The sequence below is a fragment of the Oncorhynchus kisutch genome, linkage group LG12 (assembly GCF_002021735.2).
Source record: "Oncorhynchus kisutch isolate 150728-3 linkage group LG12, Okis_V2, whole genome shotgun sequence".
Taxonomy (NCBI): Eukaryota; Metazoa; Chordata; class Actinopteri; order Salmoniformes; family Salmonidae; genus Oncorhynchus; species Oncorhynchus kisutch.
Genome location: NC_034185.2, coordinates 13,195,324 through 13,215,354, shown reverse-complemented (window position 1 = coordinate 13,215,354; position 20,031 = coordinate 13,195,324). Strand labels below are relative to the sequence as shown.

The 20,031-nt window shown below is 42.3% G+C and overlaps 1 protein-coding gene across 1 annotated transcript in view; it reads right to left on the bottom strand.

The window, feature by feature from the left end:
- Positions 1-19,705, bottom strand: part of lin28b (lin-28 homolog B (C. elegans)) — a 46,418-nt gene extending 26,713 nt beyond the window's left edge. Inside the window, exons 1-3 of the mRNA XM_020495914.2 lie at positions 19,478-19,705; positions 18,609-18,799; positions 1,154-1,344 (exon numbers count right to left, since the gene is read on the bottom strand). Of these exons, the coding sequence (XP_020351503.1) occupies positions 1,154-1,344; positions 18,609-18,799; positions 19,478-19,487 (392 nt within the window). The 5' untranslated portion in view covers positions 19,488-19,705. The remainder of the gene's footprint in view (positions 1-1,153; positions 1,345-18,608; positions 18,800-19,477) is intronic.
- Between the last annotated feature and the right edge of the window lie 326 nt (positions 19,706-20,031).

Below are 20,031 nucleotides of genomic sequence, written 5' to 3'. Positions count from 1 at the left end.
ACAGATACAGCAACCATCAAACTATTTCAGCGAGTTCCATATAAGCCTTAGGGACTAAACAAGACGTTAAAAATGTTGATGTCGGGAGTCCAGCTCAACACCACAGACAGTATTCAGATATAGTCAAAACACCCCCTTTCATAATACCTGCAGTCAAATGCATTGAGATTCACAGACCTACCCAGGGACAATTTTAAGATTGTGGAAGGTGTTAAATTGACTTTGAATAGCGGGAAAAGTGCCCTATTCAATGCATGACTCAAGCTGAATAACCATGGCAATCGCTATGTACTTAGATCTGTGTTAAATCTACAATCTAGGCCCCCTGATAACTATCCAACTGATGAATGCAGAAACACACAGATTTGTAAGGAATAATACTAACATTTTCTTCCATATTAATACCCATCAACAACAAAAGTGTTTCGTGTTTTTGTTTTTTTACGGTTGTTTTTACATCAGTAAAATTTGAGCGTAAATCAACAGATTACTTTTTAAATGTTAACAAATCAGTTTAGCCTTTTTAATTCTTTGTTGTCCATGTTACTTTAATGTTGGTTTCCAGTAGTAGTAGTGACGGGGGTCTCAATACAGTTACATCTGTATCGTGACTTGCATACAGCACTGAGACACACCCCACCAGACATGCCACCAGGGGTCTTTTCACAGTCCACAGGTCCAGAATAAATTCAAGGAAAAGTACAGTAGTATACAAAGTCATGATTGAATGGAACTCCCTTCCATCTTATATAGCACAAGTGAACAGCAAACCTGGTTTCAAAAACAAAACACAGCTAGTCGGCTGTACCTATATCCTATATCTTGTTGTTCTTTTTAAATAGTGAGCAAACATGTTTTCAGCACTTATTTCCATGACTGATCAAAACTAATTATATCATGTTCTCTCTTGTTGTCAAATCACAATAGAATTGCAGAATCAAATCGCAAAACATATAGAACCGTGAGAATCTCAATCCATATCATATCGGCACCTAAGTATCGTGATAATATCGTATCGTGAGGTCCCTGGTCTTTCCCAAAGTGACAGCCATTTCGCCCATGTCGTTTTAAAAATCCTGTGCAGCAAAGCTCCATCCACAATGTACTTCCTGTCAATCAGAGCCTTCTCAGCATGCTTTGCTCTTGTACTCACCGGTCTCCCTTTGGTTTGCGGTTCTTCTGGGGCGGGACCTTCCCTTTGGGTCTCCTTTCGCTGCCCGCACACGGTCCCCCACCCAGCCCCGTCACCCACAGGGACTCCAGGCCCTTGGAGGACTTCTTAAAGGTGAACTCCACCTGCTCGCCCTCCTTCAGGCTGCGGAAGCCCTCCATCACCAGTTTACTCTGAGGAGGAAAAAAATAAACACACCAGCCCTTTAAGAAATGCTGCCATGGAATTTGAATTATACCGACCAGACCATCCTTTAAAAGATACTGAATTATTACCATGTAATTACAATTACATCCAGACCACCCCTCTTTAGAAACACTGCACTGTTATAATTAATGGTTTTTGGGCTAGCATTTCTAGCAAACCTTTGGAATGTCGACTATTTAATTCCAGTCATTGTCAATGTTCATCCTTATCAAATGACAAAATGTAATTAAATCGAAAAATTGGTAGCTTAGGTGCATCCCTTCCTCATCCCTCCCATTTTAGTTCTCACTTAGACAGTTTCCTTCTGACAGGAAGGGAGGGGGGAGGAATAGGGTTTCGCACCCAATGCTGTCACTTCCCTCTACCCAAGAAATATGTCTATCAGTTGCATCTGAATGATTCATCTGGTTACTACGTAAACACTAGGCTACATATAAATCAAAGATGTATGATTTGACAACATAATATGACTGATATCATGTATCTTTTACGGATCGCACCCGACGCATAACCGAATTTAGCAGAGGGGAACAAACACACACAGGAGTGTCAGAGCAAGCCAACAGTATGCAGGCCAATGAAGAGCTATTCAAACAAGCATGTTGGCACGAGAGTGAGAAAGAGAGGCAATATGATTGTATAAACAGAGTACAGTTGGGAAGAATGGCTACTATTTGGGTTAGCTTTACTAATAAGTCATTTACCACAGTGCAAATGTTGCTTGTGTTTATCTATGGTAAACAAGTTCAAAAGACAAAATAGGACTATAAACCATTAAAGTTCATGCATATAAAACTATTTGGTCACACTATTTGTATGGTCTGGAGTTTCCATCTGTAGAACCTCTACAGATTGTTCATTTGATCTGTTGATAAGGAACTGCTTGCTAAGGTTATAGTTAGTATTTGGATAAGGGTTAAGGTTAGTAGATAGTTAGTTGGTTGGTTGAAATGTTACTGATAGTCAGTAGAGCACCTACAGATGGACTATCCAAATAAAGTGTTACCAATCATTTCATGTTCATGTTTCATGAAAATATAATACATCTGGTCCAATGTATTGCTTTATTTAATCTTTGATATAAATATTATTAGTTAAATATTATCTCTGGAAACCAATAGGAAAGACAGAAATAATAGCTGCACTAAAGTTATTACAGTTTATTTCTTCAAAGATGAAACTTGTAATGTCTTTATGAATTAACCTGTTTTTGGAATAGATTTATACGTGTATATTTGCTATAATACATTTCATATTTCACACTAAATGTTGCTTAGAATTATGAACACAATAAAGCTATTATAGAAGCTTAAATATCTTTATAATGGTGTTTTTATCATCTCACATACCCCGAAGCTTTCTACTGACTAATCAACATTCATTCATTATCTACTAATCATTTTCATACATGGAAATCTGTCATTATTATGCCACTAGTAACAGCTACTATCTGTCCTAGATTATATTTAGACCCTTATTCTGATGATATCTAACCATTTTTAAAATCACTACAGTAATATTAATTTTAATTTATTGCTTGAAATAAAAAGAAAGCAATTTCCCTCAACCAATGAAATTGTACAAGTGGGAGGGGCAAAAAGGCAGTCCAAAGATCCAAGTAAATGATACACTTCAAATCTCTAAACCCCTCAAATCTCTAAACCCCTCAAATCTCTAAACCCCTCAATTATTTCAATATATTTTATTATTTCTAATACAGTGAGTTTTCTAAATATATTCACTTTTTTTTATTTTTTATATCTAAAATACCAGTTTGCATCATTTCTAACACTAATTGTTTTCACATAACATAGAAACGAATCGTTCTGTTATACACAGACACATCTTGGGATAACCCATTGTAATCAATACATGTAAAACTGTATGGTTAATTCAAATACAACAACTGCGTCTCTAAAATTACAATGTCACATTTTACTTAAAGTACTGTAAACTACAAAATCTATCTAATCCTACCAATTAATTCAGAGTGATCAAATCAGCACTGTAGTTCAGAGATTTCACTATGCATGATTATTACTATATATATTATGTCATTTTGGTGAGGACAAATCATTGTGCTTCTTGACAATAAAGATGTGAACATCATCACTAAAAGACATCACCAACACTACTAACCAAATTACTAAAAGCACTACAAACTCTTTATAAAGAATATTGGTGAAAAACTCCATAACTACGAAAGACAGGGGAATCGACACATGCATCTGTTAAACACCTCGTGGTTTCACGAAGGGTGAAAAAGACTCCTCAATCATACATGATTTCACACAATGTATTAATTCCTTCATTTATCCCTTCGTTCACTCAAATCATTCCCTGTCTCCTGCTAGCAAGCAGTAGGTGATTAGCTTAGCTCACTCCAGCTAGCTGAAAGTAGGAGACCGTTCTGGATGTTTTGGATATGCTGTGAGGAAAAGGAAAGGATTAGGGATAGAAAGAGAGAGACAGCAAGGATTCTACACCTCTATTCAACAGGGCATACACTCACAACAAAACAAGGGATGAGGGGAAAGAAAGGGACAGAGAAGGGAAGAAAAAGGGTGATGTCATGGTGAACTGAATTAATATACATACAAGTTGCTAATGACAACCAAGGTGGGTATTATATGTTCGTTTCAGCTGTAGTGGGTCACTTCAGGAGATGATTATACATTTTGGTACAAATCACAACAGCATTAAAACAAACTAAAACCACAACTTCAAATAGCTAATAAATGATTTCAATCCCAGCGACTTTATGATGGATATATTATTATAAATTCTAAAATGTTATGGGCATTTAAAAAATAAAAATTCAGCAGAACTGCTTCTCTCTTTCTTTCAAGGCATAAGTATGACTAGTCATTGATTCTCTGGCTCAGCCAATCAATGAGAGCCTTCCTCGTCTGCACCAGTCATCATTTTATGAAAGCAGCATGTGTTTCCGGGTCAAAGTTCAGTGGTCCCCGCATCCCCACCCCCTGAGCCTTCATAACACTGGTCCAGTGATTGTCAGTTAGGAAAGCACACAAGTCCTTTTGTCCACTAGAAATATGTCAACTCACATTTCCTAGATACTTTAATGAATATCTAGTATCTAGGAAATTATAGTAAAGATATACAATTGGCTTTTTATATAACCACAGTATCTCGTGTGTAAAATAATGTGTCAGTAATTACAAATTGCCGCAGGACTTTATTCAAGCTACTCGACTATGAACTAAATCAGATGAATGAAATTGAGTTATTCCCTAATAAAATAAATTCCGGACAAAGGAATGCATATTATGCCAGATGTGCGTTTGTGTGTGCTTGCATGTACGTACGTGCATATATATGTGTGTGTCTATGTGTGTGTGTTTGCATGCACGTACGTGCACATGTGTGTGTGTGTCTGTGTGCGTAAACCTGAAGAATCAGAACCTGCAACCCGAGTGCCCTCCTCTCAGGTGACCTGGCGGGTGTCCTCTCAGGCGACCTGGCGGGTGTCCTGCCTGGTTTCAGTTTACACACAGAGGTCAAGAGAGGGCATGGTCAGAGGAGAGAAAGAGAGAGAACAAAATGGAGGAGTGGCCTGGAGCATGGTGGGGGTGTGCTGTGCGAGAAGGGGAGGCGAGAGAGAAATGCCTCTAGCACATTCTGTTCAGCTCCAATGGAGGAGCAACTCCTGATCAGGCCTGGGGGGGGACCAGGAATGACAAGGAACAAAACCTCCATTTGATCAGGAGCCTTGCAGGTCAGTGCATAAACACCCCCCCCCCCACCACCACACACACCTCCAAAACTGCCTGCCCATTCTGAGTTACCCATGTGCTATGTCCATTTCCACAGACAAATAATAAGGATTTGGACCGAGTGTGTGTGTGTGTGTGTGTGTGTGTTCTGTTTCAGAGTGGTGTTTGTGTGTTCATCTATTTTTTTATTGTTAATTTACAAGGAACGCTGAGAAGACATCGTCTTTCACAGCAACCTGGGAGGAGAAAATGATTATGTACTTATTATGCTCATAAGACTACCTCCAGAATGTGTGTGTACATGCGTAGTGTGCAAACTGCGAAGGAAGCAAATAATAAACCCAGCGCCCTGGATGAAAATAGCCTAACCATCGTCATCACCAGTCGCGGTAATCGATGCAGGAAGTGGAACGAGAAAGGAGCTGTGTGAGGGCTAATTATGGGATGGAGCTGCTGGTCGGAGTGAAGTAGCCTATTGGAAGCAGTGTGGGGGGGGGACTGTGTCCATGCGCACAACCGTGTGTGTGTGACGACCATGTGGTGCGGTGCCATTAAGTATCTTTTTACACACAGGAAGTACTAAGTGGACAAAGCTGGCCCCGATTGTCACAGATGGACGTGACCCAACAGGATGCATATAAAATTTTCAAAAACATCAAAAGACGAAACCTCACCGCGCTAACATCCCTCGCCCTCCTCCACACGTTTTCATTACAGCCACTAACCCCTGACCTCTACCCAACACCCCCCTAACCTCTACCCAAACCCCCATCAAACATTTAAGAGTGTTCCCATTTCCCCCCTGGCCCAAATTAACAACATGCTAACCGCTAGCGCACACTGATTATGGAGCGGACCATATTTGATCAGAGGGAGGGGGGGAGGGTTGGGGAAGAAGTAGATCATTCTGCTATGGGTTTATCAGGACGGAAGGAGGACGGGAAAGAACCAAGATGAGGTGGCTGGGGAGAAGAAAATAAACCAAGGTGAGGTGGCTGGGGAGAAGAAAAGAACCAAGGTGAGGTGGCTGGGGAGAAGAAAAGGTGAGGTGGCTGGGGAGAAGAAAAGGTGAGGTGGCTGGGCAGAAGAAATGAACCAAGGTGAGGTGGCTGGGCAGAAGAAATGAACCAAGGTGAGGTGGCTGGGGAGAAGAAAAGAACGAAGGTGAGGTGGCTGGGGAGAAGAAAATAACCAAGGTGAGGTGGCTGGGGAGAAGAAAAGAACCAAGGTGAGGTGGCTGGGGAGAAGAAAAGAACCAAGGTGAGGTGGCTGGGCAGAAGAAAAGAACCAAGGTGAGGTGGCTGGGGAGAAGAAAAGAACCAAGGTGAGGTGGCTGGGGAGAAGAAAAGAACCAAGGTGAGGTGGCTTGGCAGAAGAAAAGAACCAAGGTGAGGTGGCTGGGGAGAAGAAATGAACCAAGGTGAGGTGGCTGGGGAGAAGAGAAGAACCACGGTGAGGTGGCTGGGGAGAAGAGAAGAACCAAGGTGAGGTGGCTGGGGAGAAGAGAAGAACCACGGTGAGGTGGCTGGGGAGAAGAGAAGAACTAAGGTGAGGTGGCTGGGGAGAAGAAAAGGTGAGGTGGCTGGGGAGAAGAAAAGAACCAAGGTGAGGTGGCTGGGCAGAAGAAAAGAACCAAGGTGAGGTGGCTGGGGAGAAGAAATGAACCAAGGTGAGGTGGCTGGGGAGAAGAGAAGAACCACGGTGAGGTGGCTGGGGAGAAGAGAAGAACCAAGGTGAGATGGCTGGGGAGAAGAAAGGTGAGGTGGCTGGGGAGAAGAAAAGGTGAGGTGGCTGGGGAGAAGAAAAGGTGAGGTGGCTGGGGAGAAGAAACGGTGAGGTGGCTGGGGAGAAGAAAAGAACCAAGGTGAGGTGGCTGGGCAGAAGAAATGAACCAAGGTGAGGTGGCTGGGGAGAAGAAAAGAACCAAGGTGAGGTGGCTGGGGAGAAGAAAAGAACCAAGGTGAGGTGGCTGGGCAGAAGAAAAGAACCAAGGTGAGGTGGCTGGGGAGAAGAAATGAACCAAGGTGAGGTGGCTGGGGAGAAGAAATGAACCAAGGTGAGGTGGCTTGGCAGAAGAAAAGAACCAAGGTGAGGTGGCTGGGGAGAAGAAATGAACCAAGGTGAGGTGGCTGGGGAGAAGAGAAGAACCACGGTGAGGTGGCTGGGGAGAAGAGAAGAACCAAGGTGAGGTGGCTGGGGAGAAGAGAAGAACCACGGTGAGGTGGCTGGGGAGAAGAGAAGAACCAAGGTGAGATGGCTGGGTAGAAGAGAAGAACCACGGTGAGGTGGCTGGGGAGAAAGAAAGAACTAGCAGTAGTAGGGTGACAACCTTAATTCACTTCAGCAAACGGGGGCCCTAGTAAAGGAAAAGAAAGGTAAGAAGCACAGGTCAACATTGCAAATAGAGTTGTATTTTTGAACATAAACAAAACAGCAGCCCTGCTTCTTGCTTTGCTGTAAAGCTGAGGTACAGTACGGGACTGGAGAGAAGCGCAAAACTGTGGAGAACAATGGTCATAAATGTAACTAATTAAAAGCAGAACTGTCATCAGACCCAACTAAGAAAAAAAAACTAGACGCAAACAAAAATGAACAGTACCATGGCACCTTATGGACATTTGACATCTGCCAGAGAAATTGACACTTTTTCAAATGTATTTTGTTTCGTTTTCTGCTGTTGTCGTTGGTATTAAATGTGAATATTATGAAATGTAACCGACCTTCATGAATTAAAAGAGAAAGGAGCCCAGCTGCCCAAAATAAATTCTATAAAAATAATTGTTTCTCAATTGGAACTGAAAAACAAAACAGGAATGTGATAAAGACTACAGTTAGGTAGTGTTTATTAGGTCACACAACTGAAAACATTTTGCTGTGCTGTACTGCAGCACCAGCTGTGCCACCAGAGACTCCGGGTTCGCGCCCAGGCTCTGTCGTAACCGGCCGCGACCAGGAGGTCCATGGGGCGACGCACAATTGGCCTAAAGTCGTCTGGGTTAGGGAGGGTTTGGCCGGTAGGGATATCCTTGTCTCATCGCGCAGCAGCGACTCCTGTGGCTGGCCGGGCGCAGTGCACGCTAACCAACACACCGACACATTGGTGCGGCTGGCTTCCGGGTTGGATGCGCGCTGTGTTAAGAAGCAGTGCGGCTTGGTTGGGTTGTGTATCGGAGGACGCATGACTTTCAACCTTAAGTCTCTCCCGAGCCCGTACGGGAGTTGTAGCGATGAGACAAGATAGTAGCTACTAACAATTGGATACCACGAAATTGGGGAGAAAAAGGGGTCAAATTCAACAACAACAAAACAAAAAAGAAAAGGAAAATGAGCATCCAGGTAGTTGCTCCGTGTTTCAGTCCGTTCTCTTCGGGCTAAAAAGACTTTCAATCAAATCTAAGACATATGACATTTCCACTTGGGAATAGAGCTAAATATCAAGCTATGGACATAGATTTCCCCCCAATTAAATATACAGTTGAAGTCGGAAGTTTTTCACAATTCATGACATTTAATCCAAGTAAAAATGCCCGGTCTTAGGTCAGTTAGGATAATAGTAGAGATAATGATTTATTTCAGGTTTTATTTCTTTCATCACATTCCCAGTGGGTCAGAAGTTTACATACACTCAATTAGTATTTGGTAGCATTGCATTACAAATTGTTTAACTTGGGTCAAGCATTTCAGGTAGCCTTCCACAAGCTTCCCACAATAGTTTGGGTGAATTTTGGCCCATTTCTCGACAGAGCTGGTGTAACTGAGTCAGGTTTGTAGGCCTCCTTTCTCGCACACGCTTTTTCAGTTCTGCCAACACATTTTCTATAGGATTGAGGTCAGGGCTGTGTAATGGCCACTCCAATATCTTGACTTTGTTGTCCTTATGCCATTTTGCCACAACTTTGGAAGTATGCTTGGGGTCATTGTCCATTCGGAAGAACCATTTGCGACCAAGACTGAAGTCTTGAGATTTTGCTTCAATATATCCACATCATTTTCCTCCCTCATGATGCCATCTATTTTGTGAAATACACCAGTCCCCCTTGCAGCAAAGCACCCCCACAACATGATGCTGCCACCCCGGTGCTTCACGGTTGGGACGGTGTTCTTCGGATTGCACGCTTCCCCCTTTTTCCTCCAAACATAACGATCATCACGGCCAAACAGTACCAGTTTTGTTTCATCAGACCAGAGGACATTTCTCCAAAAGGTACGATATGTGTCCCCGTGTGCAGTTGCAAACTGTAGTCTGGCTTTTTTTATGGCGGTTTTGGAGCAGTGGCTTCTTCCTTGCTGAGCGGCCTTTCAGGTTATGTTGATATAGGACTTGTTTTACTGTGGATATACATACTTTGTACCCGTTTCCTTCAGCATCTTCACACGGTCCTTTGCTGTTGTTCTGGGATTAATTTGTACTTTTTGCACCAAAGTACATTCATCTCTAGGAGACAGAACGCAGCTGCGTGGTCCCATGGTGTTAATACTTGCATACTATTATTTGTACAGATGAACGTGGTACCTTCAGGCATTTGGAAATTGCTCCCAAGGATGAACCAGACTTGTGGAGGTCTACAATTTTTTTTCTGAGGTCTTGGCTGATTTTATTTTTATTTTCCTGTGATTTCAAGCAAAGAGGCACTGAATTTGAAGGTAGGCCTTGAAATATATCCACCATTACACCTCCAATTGACTCAAATAATGTCAATTAGCCTATCAGAAGCTTCTAAAGCCATGACATAATTTCTGGAATTTCCCAGGCTGTTTAAAAGGCACAGTCACCTTAGTGTATGAAAACTTCTGACCCCTGGAATTGTGATACTGTGAATTATAAGTGAAATAATCCATCTGTAAACAATTGTTGGAAAAATGTTGTGTCATGCACAAAGTAGATAACCGACTTCCTAAACGACTTGCCAAAACTATAGTTTGTTAACAAGAAATTTGTGGAGTGGTTGAAAAACTAGTTTTAATGACTCCAACCTAAGTATGTAAACTTCCGACTTCAACTGTATACGTTTTTAAACACTAAAAGGTTGCTTTTTGACTGGTGATTGAGCCGGTTACATCATGACTGGTTGACAGCATTAACAATAACAACTTCAGGTCCATGCAGCACACACACATATCGATATTGATTATGATAAAAGAAAGCAGTAAAAGACAGATATTTCTGAAGAGTATTCTTCAAAAACCACTAGGAAAAGGAAATCAAATGACTGTTAGCATGCTACCTGTAGCTGTCCTATCACAACTTTCATTTGGTTTCATTGACAATACTTTGTCTTCATAAAACAAAGTTAAATACCATCGGTTTATAAACTAAGATGGATCAATGTTCACTATTAAAAACTTGGAAATAACCCGAATTAAACCTACTGCTTGATTCATTCAATCTGAGCACATAAAAAACAAACTTTAGACAGCGACTGGATTTGTATGACAAGAGATGGTTTAGGAAACAAGTTGCCTATTATCAAATCAAATTTCAGAACTATTGAAAAATTACTGGCTTGACCTTTTTACACACAATTATAAAAGCTGTGGTTTCCCTTTCTGTTTAATATTCCTCATTGATTATTTTTAGCCCTTTGGTATATCATTTATTTTCTGTTAAAAAAAAAATTAAACCCACCAGATGGGTTGAGATCATAATCATAAAGGCTTGTGGTCAGTGCTAGCTAAATGCAAGGTGAATGCTAGCTAAATGCAAGGTGAATGCTAGCTAAATGCTAGCTAAATGCAAGGTGAATGCTAGCTAAATGCTAGCTAAATGCAAGGTGAATGCTAGCTAAATGCTAGCTAAATGCTAGCTAAATGCAAGGTGAATGCTAGCTAAATGCTAGCTAAATGCAAGGTGAATGCTAGCTAAATGCAAGGTGAATGCTAGCTAAATGCAAGGTGAATGCTAGTTAAATGCTAGCTTTGGTTGCATTAAAACAGCATTTAGTACTCAGGTTCAGCAATAAGTAAATGTATGACCAAAATGAATTATCAATGTAAGCCCTGTAAACAAACTATTGGTAACAAAAGCATTGAGAAAAAGTATACTGTGGCTACTTGCTAACTAAGCTGGGAAATTGAATGGTCTTAACAGTTTGTTGCTCCATTTTCTTTCCATAACTTCAAGGGAAATGCAACTTGACAATGACAAAATAACCAAAGCAAGAACTCTATTCTGTTAAAGAGCATTTGATCCAGGGTCTTAGATCATTGAGAACAAAATATATTTTCACATGTGTCCAAATACACATATAAAAAAATATTATCCTGAAGTAAACAAACTAAAGTAAACATTATTACATTGAAATTCAAAATGTCAATTTTATACAATTTCACAGAAACATAGATACATAAAATACACATTCAAATCCACCAAGCTTCTTCAGAAGCAATGCCAAAACCAAACCATCATTGGAGCATCTCTGTGTTCTAGACAATACAAACACAGATCCCTTACTAAAAAATGGAATCATGTCATGTCAATAGAAAATCATTTTTAGCACCATTTCTAATCTAACTCCCACAATCCATCCTTCCAATTACCAATCACATTCCCCATATATGGACGACCCCTCAAGAGGAAGTCACATGACCTCCCTGCTTTCTTCTTCTGCGTTTTTTTGAAGCTTTGAGGTAAAGAGGGGGGAGGTGAGAAGGAGGATGGTGTGTGGCTGTGGCACTAGAGACAAAGCCTGATACTGGCTATCTAGAGGCAGGGACTGGGGAGAGGTGGGGCTTGAATGCCAAACGGTGACATGGGTCAGAGGTTAATCTCACTAGGGGCCCATTTTAACCTCTGCTATGCCACAAAACACACACGCATGCAAACACACACACACACACACACAACCAAAAATCTCCAAGTCCTCAACTATTATTACGTAGTGGAACAGACAGGAACAGCAGAAAAGGCAACAACTAACCAAAAAAAAACACACATGCACTCGTGCAAACACACAATGTTGGAGGTTTCCGATGGAGGAAGGGCCAGTACAGCAGCACACCATGCTCGACGTTTAGACTTGATCCCCAGCAGAGGGAGAACAGCAAATCAGGCCCCTTCCCTTTTTTGTCTTTAAACAAATTCCTCTTTTAAAAAGAATGCCTGAGGATGGAACAACCCCCACGCGAGAACACACACACACACACATGCCTGACTTGAAATCAGTTTTATGACATAGTTGCTACAAAGGGTTGGAACGCTGACACGCGCACACACACACACACACACACACACACACACACACACAAAGGGGCATAAGTAGGGATTCAGTAAGGTCCGGAACTAGGCAATTATTTTTTTTAAGTTGAAGCTCATTTACTGCATTTCTATACAATTAAAACACTTTAAAATGCTAATTTGGAGAACAGCAAAAACATGCCAAAATGACCCCAGCCATTATCACCTTGGCTGCTGTAGGTTCATTCACCTCAGTCCATCTACAAACACCTAGCCTATTAGCTGTACAAGTGTAATGTTATACCCCTGAAAGGGGGGAAATATGAGAAAAGTGTAGCATCAGCGACTGTTCAATCAGTTGTAATGATGAATTGGATTAAATCATCAACTCTGTAAATAGATCTCTTTTATCGAATGACAATGTTCACACTTGTATTCCTAGGCATTACTAATCAAGAGCCGCAGACAGACAGACATCAAAGGAGCACACAGATGATCGTATAATCACATTCACATGAATTATTTAAATCTTATTTACGATTCTATATTAATATCAGCAATGTAGTTTTACAAGCATTTCGTTACACCCATAATAACATCTGCTAAACACGTGTATGTGACCATTAAAACTGTGATTTGATTTGTCGTGATAAAAGGTGGGTGAAGAGTAAACAAACTCCAGGGGACGATCGAGATCAGATGACAGACCATGTGGAAATCTCATATTGAAACAGATGCTTGATAAAAACTAGTACAAATTCTCTTAGGGGACCCCAAGTTTGGGAACCAGTGTATTAACCTCTCTCTCCTCTGCATGCATTGCAGCCTGCCTCAGCCTCACCACTGAGCGCCACATCACCGTCTGTCTCAGTAGCCTACTCTGTGTAAAGCAAAGTTATGAGAACTTGGTCAAAAAAAAAAAAATGTGCTCCTGCTGAGGTAGGCTCCATTTAACGTCACCTTCTTACTTCTGGTTGGCTAAGTAACACTAGTCAGATCACTTCAACGTTACTACATTAGAAGTCCTGCACTTGCTTTTTTATTGAGGGAATATACAGTAGCAGTCAAAAGTTTAGACACCTACTCATTCCGGGGTTTTCTTAATTTTTTATATTTTCTACTTTGTGGAATAATAATGAAGACATCAAAAGTATGAAATAACACATATGGAATCATGTGGTGACGAAGAAAAGTGTTAAAAATCAAACAATATTTTATACTTAAAACTCTTCAAAGTAGCCAATCTTTGCACACTCTTGGCATTCTTTCAACCAGCTTCATGAGGCAGTCACCTGGAATGCATTTCAATTAACAGGTGTGCCTTGTTAAAACTTCATTTGTGGAATTGCTTTCCTTCTTAATGCATTCAGTTGTATTGTGACAAGGTAGGGGTGGTATGCAGAAGATAGCCCTATTTGGTAAAAGACCAAGTCCATAAAATGGCAAGAACAGCTCAAATAAGCAACGAGAAACGACAGTCCATCATTACTTTAAGGTCAGTCAATCCTGGAAAATTTCAAAAGTTTCTTCAAGAGCAGTTGCAAACACCATCAAGCGATGTGATGAAACTGGCTCACGAGGACTGCCACAGGAAAGGAGGACACAGATGTACCTCTGCTGCAGAGGAAAAGTTCATTAGAGTTACCAGCCTCAGAAATTGCAACTCAAATAAATGCTTCTGAGTTCAAGTAACAAACACATCAACTGCTAAAAGGAGACTGCATGAGTCAGGTCTTCCTGGTCAAATAGCTGCAAAGAAACCACTACTAAAGGACACCAATAAGAAGAAGACATTAAACCGGTGGAAATCTGTCCATTGGTCTGATGAGTCCAAATTTTAGATTTTTGGTTCCAATCAGCAAGTCATTGTGAGATGCAGAGTAGGTGAATGGATGATCTCTGCATGTGTGGTTCCCACTATGAAGCATGGAGGAGGTGGTGTGATGCTTAGCTGGTGACGCTGTCAGTGATTTATTTAGAATTTAAGGCACACTTAACCAGCATGGCTGCCACAGCATTCTGCAGCATTACACCTTCCCATCTGGTTTGCGATTAGTGGGACAATCATTTGTTTTTCAACAGGACAATGACCCAACACACCTTCAGGTGGTTACTTTGAAGAATCTTGTTTAACACTTTTTTGGTTACTACATGATTCCATATGTGCTATTTCATAGTTTTGATGCATTCACTATTATTCCACAATGTAGAAAATAGGAAAAATAAAGAAAAACCCTGGAATGAGAAGGTGTGTCCAAACTTCTGAATGGTACCGAATATGGGGCAATTTACAATGAGGATTTGTCATCTGTAATGGTTATGATAAATTAGGCATTGTTGCAATCTATATTGAACAAAAATAAACACAACATGCAATTATTTCATAGATTTCACTGAGTTACAGTTCATATGAGGAAATCAGTCAATTGAAATAAATTCATTAGGCCCTAATCTATGGATTTCACATGACTGGGAATACAGATATGCATCTGTTGGTAACAGACAGTTTTTTTTTTTTTTTACTGGGACTCAGGACCTTGTCACGGTATTTTCGTGCATTCAAATTGCCATCGCTAAAATGCAATTGTGTTCGTTATCCGTAGCTTATGCCTGCCCATACCATAACCCTACAATGGGGCACTCTGTTCACATTGACATCAGCAAACCACTCACCCACACAAGGCCATACACGTGGTCTGAGGCTGGTTGGAAGTACTGCCAAATTCTCTTAAATGATGTTGGAGCCGGTTTATGGTAGAGAAATTATCTTAAATTCTCTGGCAACCGCTCTGGTGGACATTCCTTCAAAACTTGAGACATCCGTGGCATTGTGTTGTGTGACAAAACTGCACATTTTAGAGTGGCCTTTTATTGGTGCACCTGTGTAATGATCAAGCTGTTTAATCCGCTTCTTGATATGCCACACCTGTCAAGTGGATGGATTATCTTGGAAAAGGAGAAATGCTCACTAACAGGGATGTAAACACATTTTTGCACAAAATTTGAGAGAAATAAGCTTTTTGTGCACATGCTAAATTTCTGGGATCTTTTATTTCAGCTCATGAAACATAGGTTCAACACTTTACATCTTGCTTTAATATATTTGTTCAGTGTATATAGGTAAATACGCACATCTTTTTCCAGTAAGGGCCTCGTGTTCAAAAAATAAAACATTATTAGAGTACTCAACAACAAAAAATCACAAGTCATCAAACAGTCTAAATGTGTCAAATGCCCATCCCCAACCAGTTGGGGAACTCATTCTCCAAGAGTCGGTTTTTGTTTGTTGGGGGATGTCAGTAAACACGGCAAGAGTTGCGACATGAGATCATCTTCATCAGCTAAGCACTTATGTATCCAACACAAGCACATAAAGGTCATAATTCATAAAGGTCAGGTAAACTGACAGATTATCTCATAGAACAAAACATTTAAGATCTCCTAAGCCTGTGTTAACCTCAGACCTTATTTTCAGCATTTATCCCAAAACCCCATTCTTACCCCCATAAGAATGGCCAACGAACCAGAGGTGTACTACAAAGCAGGATTAATGAGTTAGCAAGATACCTTTGATAAACAAACAGAAATAACTACAGACTTTCTGGTTCATTAAAAACAGTAAACCTGGATTTTTGTTTGTCAAATCAGTTAGATGATGCCCATTTCAAGCTTAGTTTTCTGCAATATAAGAAGTTAGAACAGAATATGTATGCAAGTTCGCTGGTTTACTCCTTGATCCTGCTTTGTAGCATCCCTTCTGAAGTAGAGAAAGCTGACTCATTTCCGTTTCTTTTTACTAAAAGCTGAATCTATAAAATAGGACATGTAAATAACACACACTGCATACAGAAGGCTGTGTAGGAGTGTGCCGTTCATTGATAGAGTAGTAGCTGATGAAGAATTACACATGCACACACAGAGGAAGTGATTGGACAGGAACCCCGATGCCTGGGCCCCCCCAGGAAGATCTCTCCAAGGTCGACATGGAAGCAGCTCATTATTTCTGTCTCCCTCTCTCACCAACTCTTTCTCTCTCTTCTCTCCCCCCTCCCAACTCCCTCCCTCCTCTATCTATCCCCCACAACCCCCCCTAAACTTCCTCCCCCCCACTCCATCCCTCTTCCCCCCCACTCACTCCCTCTATCCTCCCCCACTCACTCCCTCTATCCTCCCCCACTCACTCCCTCTCCCCCCACCAACTCCCTCCCTCAACACCCTCTCTCCCCTCAACTCCCGCCCTCTTTCCCCCCCTCTTTTTCCACCCCAATACCCTCTCTCCCCTTCTCAACTCCCTCCCTCTATTCCCCACAACCCCCCCTCAACCTCCTCCTCCCCAACTCCCTCCCCCATACCCCCCCAACTTCCTCCTCCCCAACCCCCCACCTTCCTCCTCCCCAACCCCCCACAACTCCCTCCCTCTCCCCCCCAACTCCTTCTCCACCCCAACACCCTCAACTCTTCCCCTCAAACCCCCCCCCCAATTCTCCCCTCAACCCCCCCCCCCCCCCAACTCCCTCCCTCTATCCCCCACAACCCCCCCCCAACTCCCTCCCTCTATCTCCCCCCCCAGGTCAACTGTAAGTGCTGTTATTGTGAAGTGGAAACGTCTAGGAGCAACAACAGCTTAGCCGTGAAGTGGTAGGCCACACAAGCTCACAGAATGGAACAGCCTAGTGCTGAAGTGCATTGCGCTTAAAAATCATCTGTCCTCGGTTGCAACACTCACTACAGAGTTCCAAACTGCCTCTGGAAGCAACGTCAGCACAAGAACTGCTCGTCTGGAGCTTCATGAAATGGGTTTCCATGGCCGAGCAGCTGCACACAAGCCTAAGATCACCATACACAATGCCAAGCATCAGCTGGAGTGGTGTAAAACTCGCTGCCATTGTTCTCATGAAAGGTGGAAACACGTTCTCTGGAATGATGAATCATGCTTCTGTAACCGATGTGAAATGGCTAGCTAGTTAGTGGTGCGCGCTAATAGCGTTTCAATCGGTGACGTCACTCGCTAGTTGATGTGTGCGGAGGGTCCCTGGATCGAGACCCTGGTTCGAGCCCAGATAGGGGCGAGGGGACGGACTAAAGTCTAAAGACTAAAGTTAAACTGCTACACTTCACCATCTGACAGTCCGACAGACAAATCTGGGTTTGGCGGATGCCAGGAGAACGCTACCTGCCCCAATGTATAGTGCCAACTGTAAAGTTTGGTGAAGGAGGAATAATGGTTTGGGGCTGTTTTTCATGGTTCGGGCTAGATCCCTACAGCATACAACTACATTCTAGATGATTCTGTGCTTCCAATTTCGTGGCAACAGGTTTGGGGAAGGCCCTTTCCTGTTTCTGCTTGACAATGCCCCCGTGCACAAAGCGAGATCCATACAGAAATGTTTTTTCAAGATCGGTGTGGAAGAACTTGACTGGCCTGCACCAAGCTCTGACCTCAACCCCTTCCCTCTGGGATGAATTGGAACGCCGACTGCGAGCCAGGCCTAATCGCCCAACATCGGAACCCGAACTCACTAATGCTCTTGTGGCTGAATGAAAGCAAATCCCTGCAGCAATGTTCTAACATCTAATGGAAAGCCTTCCCAGAAGAGTGGAGGCTGTTATAGCAGCAAGGGTGGGGGGCAAACTCCATACTAATGCCCATGATTTTGGAATGAGATGTTTGACAAGCAGGTATCCACATACACTACCAAAAGTATCTTTCAAAGAAACAGTTTGTACGAACACGTGATCAACTGAGTGTTTTTAACTGTTATTCTTTTTGCATGGTTTCCAATATGGTGGGCCATCAACCATATTCTCCCTGTCAATGAGGCGATTCAAAAAACTACAAACTGTGTCATACAAGCGTTCTACTGTGCAGTTCAAGGGAGAGTGCGGGTTCGGAGAGGGATAGTGCCACTTTAAGGAAACACCACAGCATGTTGTTGTGTGCCCTGTAACCTAAATGGTAGGGAAACAACATGATGATACAAAAGAACACATTTGGACAAATGGTTAATTAAAAGCTAAGCTACACATGTTGCAACCAACACTCTGGCCTACAAAAAAAAGGGACTTTCGCAATAACACGTGATGTTATTGCCAAGCAAGGACAAAGGTTAATACAACTATACAATTGAGTCATTTCTCATTTAGAAATAATTGTCCTAGGCTGCTTGATCAAGCCTACTGACTCCTTGCTTTCCATCAACAGGGTGGAGTAGACTACAGCGTACAGGGTAAAGGACTGCACCAAAGAGGAAGATAGATGCCCAATGCCCATAGCAGCACAATGTCAACCTACACGGGTTTTCTCGTTCGGGGAACTTACTTGGTGAACAAATACGTCCAGAGGGGGATCTACGGGGCTCCCCTCGCTGCTGGTCATTGATATAAATCCGAACCCCATTCGAACATTAAACCACTTGCAGTGGCCTGTTCCTGACAGAAGCTGGGGACGAATTCGCTCTTCTTGCTCCGTCGACTTGGCTTCGTCTTCTCCGCCACCTTTACCCGCCCCTCCTAAAAGGCATATGAAAGTAGTAAGCTACAGTAGGCTGTGTATTGATAGACGAGTGTGGATGTGGCATATGAATTTAACCTATAGACGTGCCTGCGCAGTTATTAGGCCTAGTAGTAACCTTTACACAACTTTTATGGAGCCCAGTTGGTTGGAAATCTCCATAGCCTAAGCGATGGGGAATCCCCGCCACTTGACGATGTGATGTTCATCTTTGCTAGAATTCGTCTCCACGTAACGATTTTAGCGCATGGTAGAATGATTTGAACATCACGCAAATCGGTGTAAAACAGGATACTTATGGGGCTTCTAACTGCATGGCGCACGGCGATATGCGATTGATTTGGTCGATTCCCCCTTGCACGTGCATGCTCACTGATGTAACTTCTGGGGTATATTTACTTACATCTACCACTGTTAATAACCAGCATTGTATGGAACTCCAAGGGCAGGTGTACACACATGGTTCACCATGCAAGCCCATGTTGGGCACAATACGCTCTTTATCGTTGACAAACAGCTCCAACAAGACCCCAATATGTACTTTCACATGGCAATAATCGTGGGCGGTAGGCTACATAACACGTTATATGTAACAATAGCCAGTCGCAGCCCCCCTCTATACCAAAAAGTAAGGACCATTTTTTTTTTTTTTTTTTTACAAATAATTGGAGAATAACCTTCGGCCATGTTTCCCCGCGGACCTTCTGTTCGAAAGTTCCAATCGAAAAGCTTCCTCTGCGAAAACGGGCTATGATAGTCACCATTAATCCGACATCCTCAATTCCAGCGGTCACAAATTTAGCTCGCATGGTACAGCGTGCTTTCCCTCTTTTGATATTTTGTCATGTCTCTCTCCTTCAATCCTTTCCTCGTTCACTCCACTTCGAGCGCTTGCTCTCTCTCTCATTCGCTCGCTTACTGGCTGTGCCTTTGCCAGTACTAGACACGTGACTTTGTCAATTACATGCTTTCTTGCTACTAATTTGACCACTGATCTAGGGACGGTAGAGCAGCGAAGAAAACTGACTCGGAACCGATTAGGTCCAAGTGGTCAGCCGTGTCCTCACAATAACACACCTTTATTAAAGAAGGATGCGTTATCTTGTTTCAAATGTAACAACTTCGGCCAAGAGTTGTGTGAAAGGCAAGTAAGCCTTCTGTCTAATGGTCAGCCTGGTTTTCGCCTGCTTCATACAATTTTTAATAGTCAAATCGGTTTCTAAAATGCAAT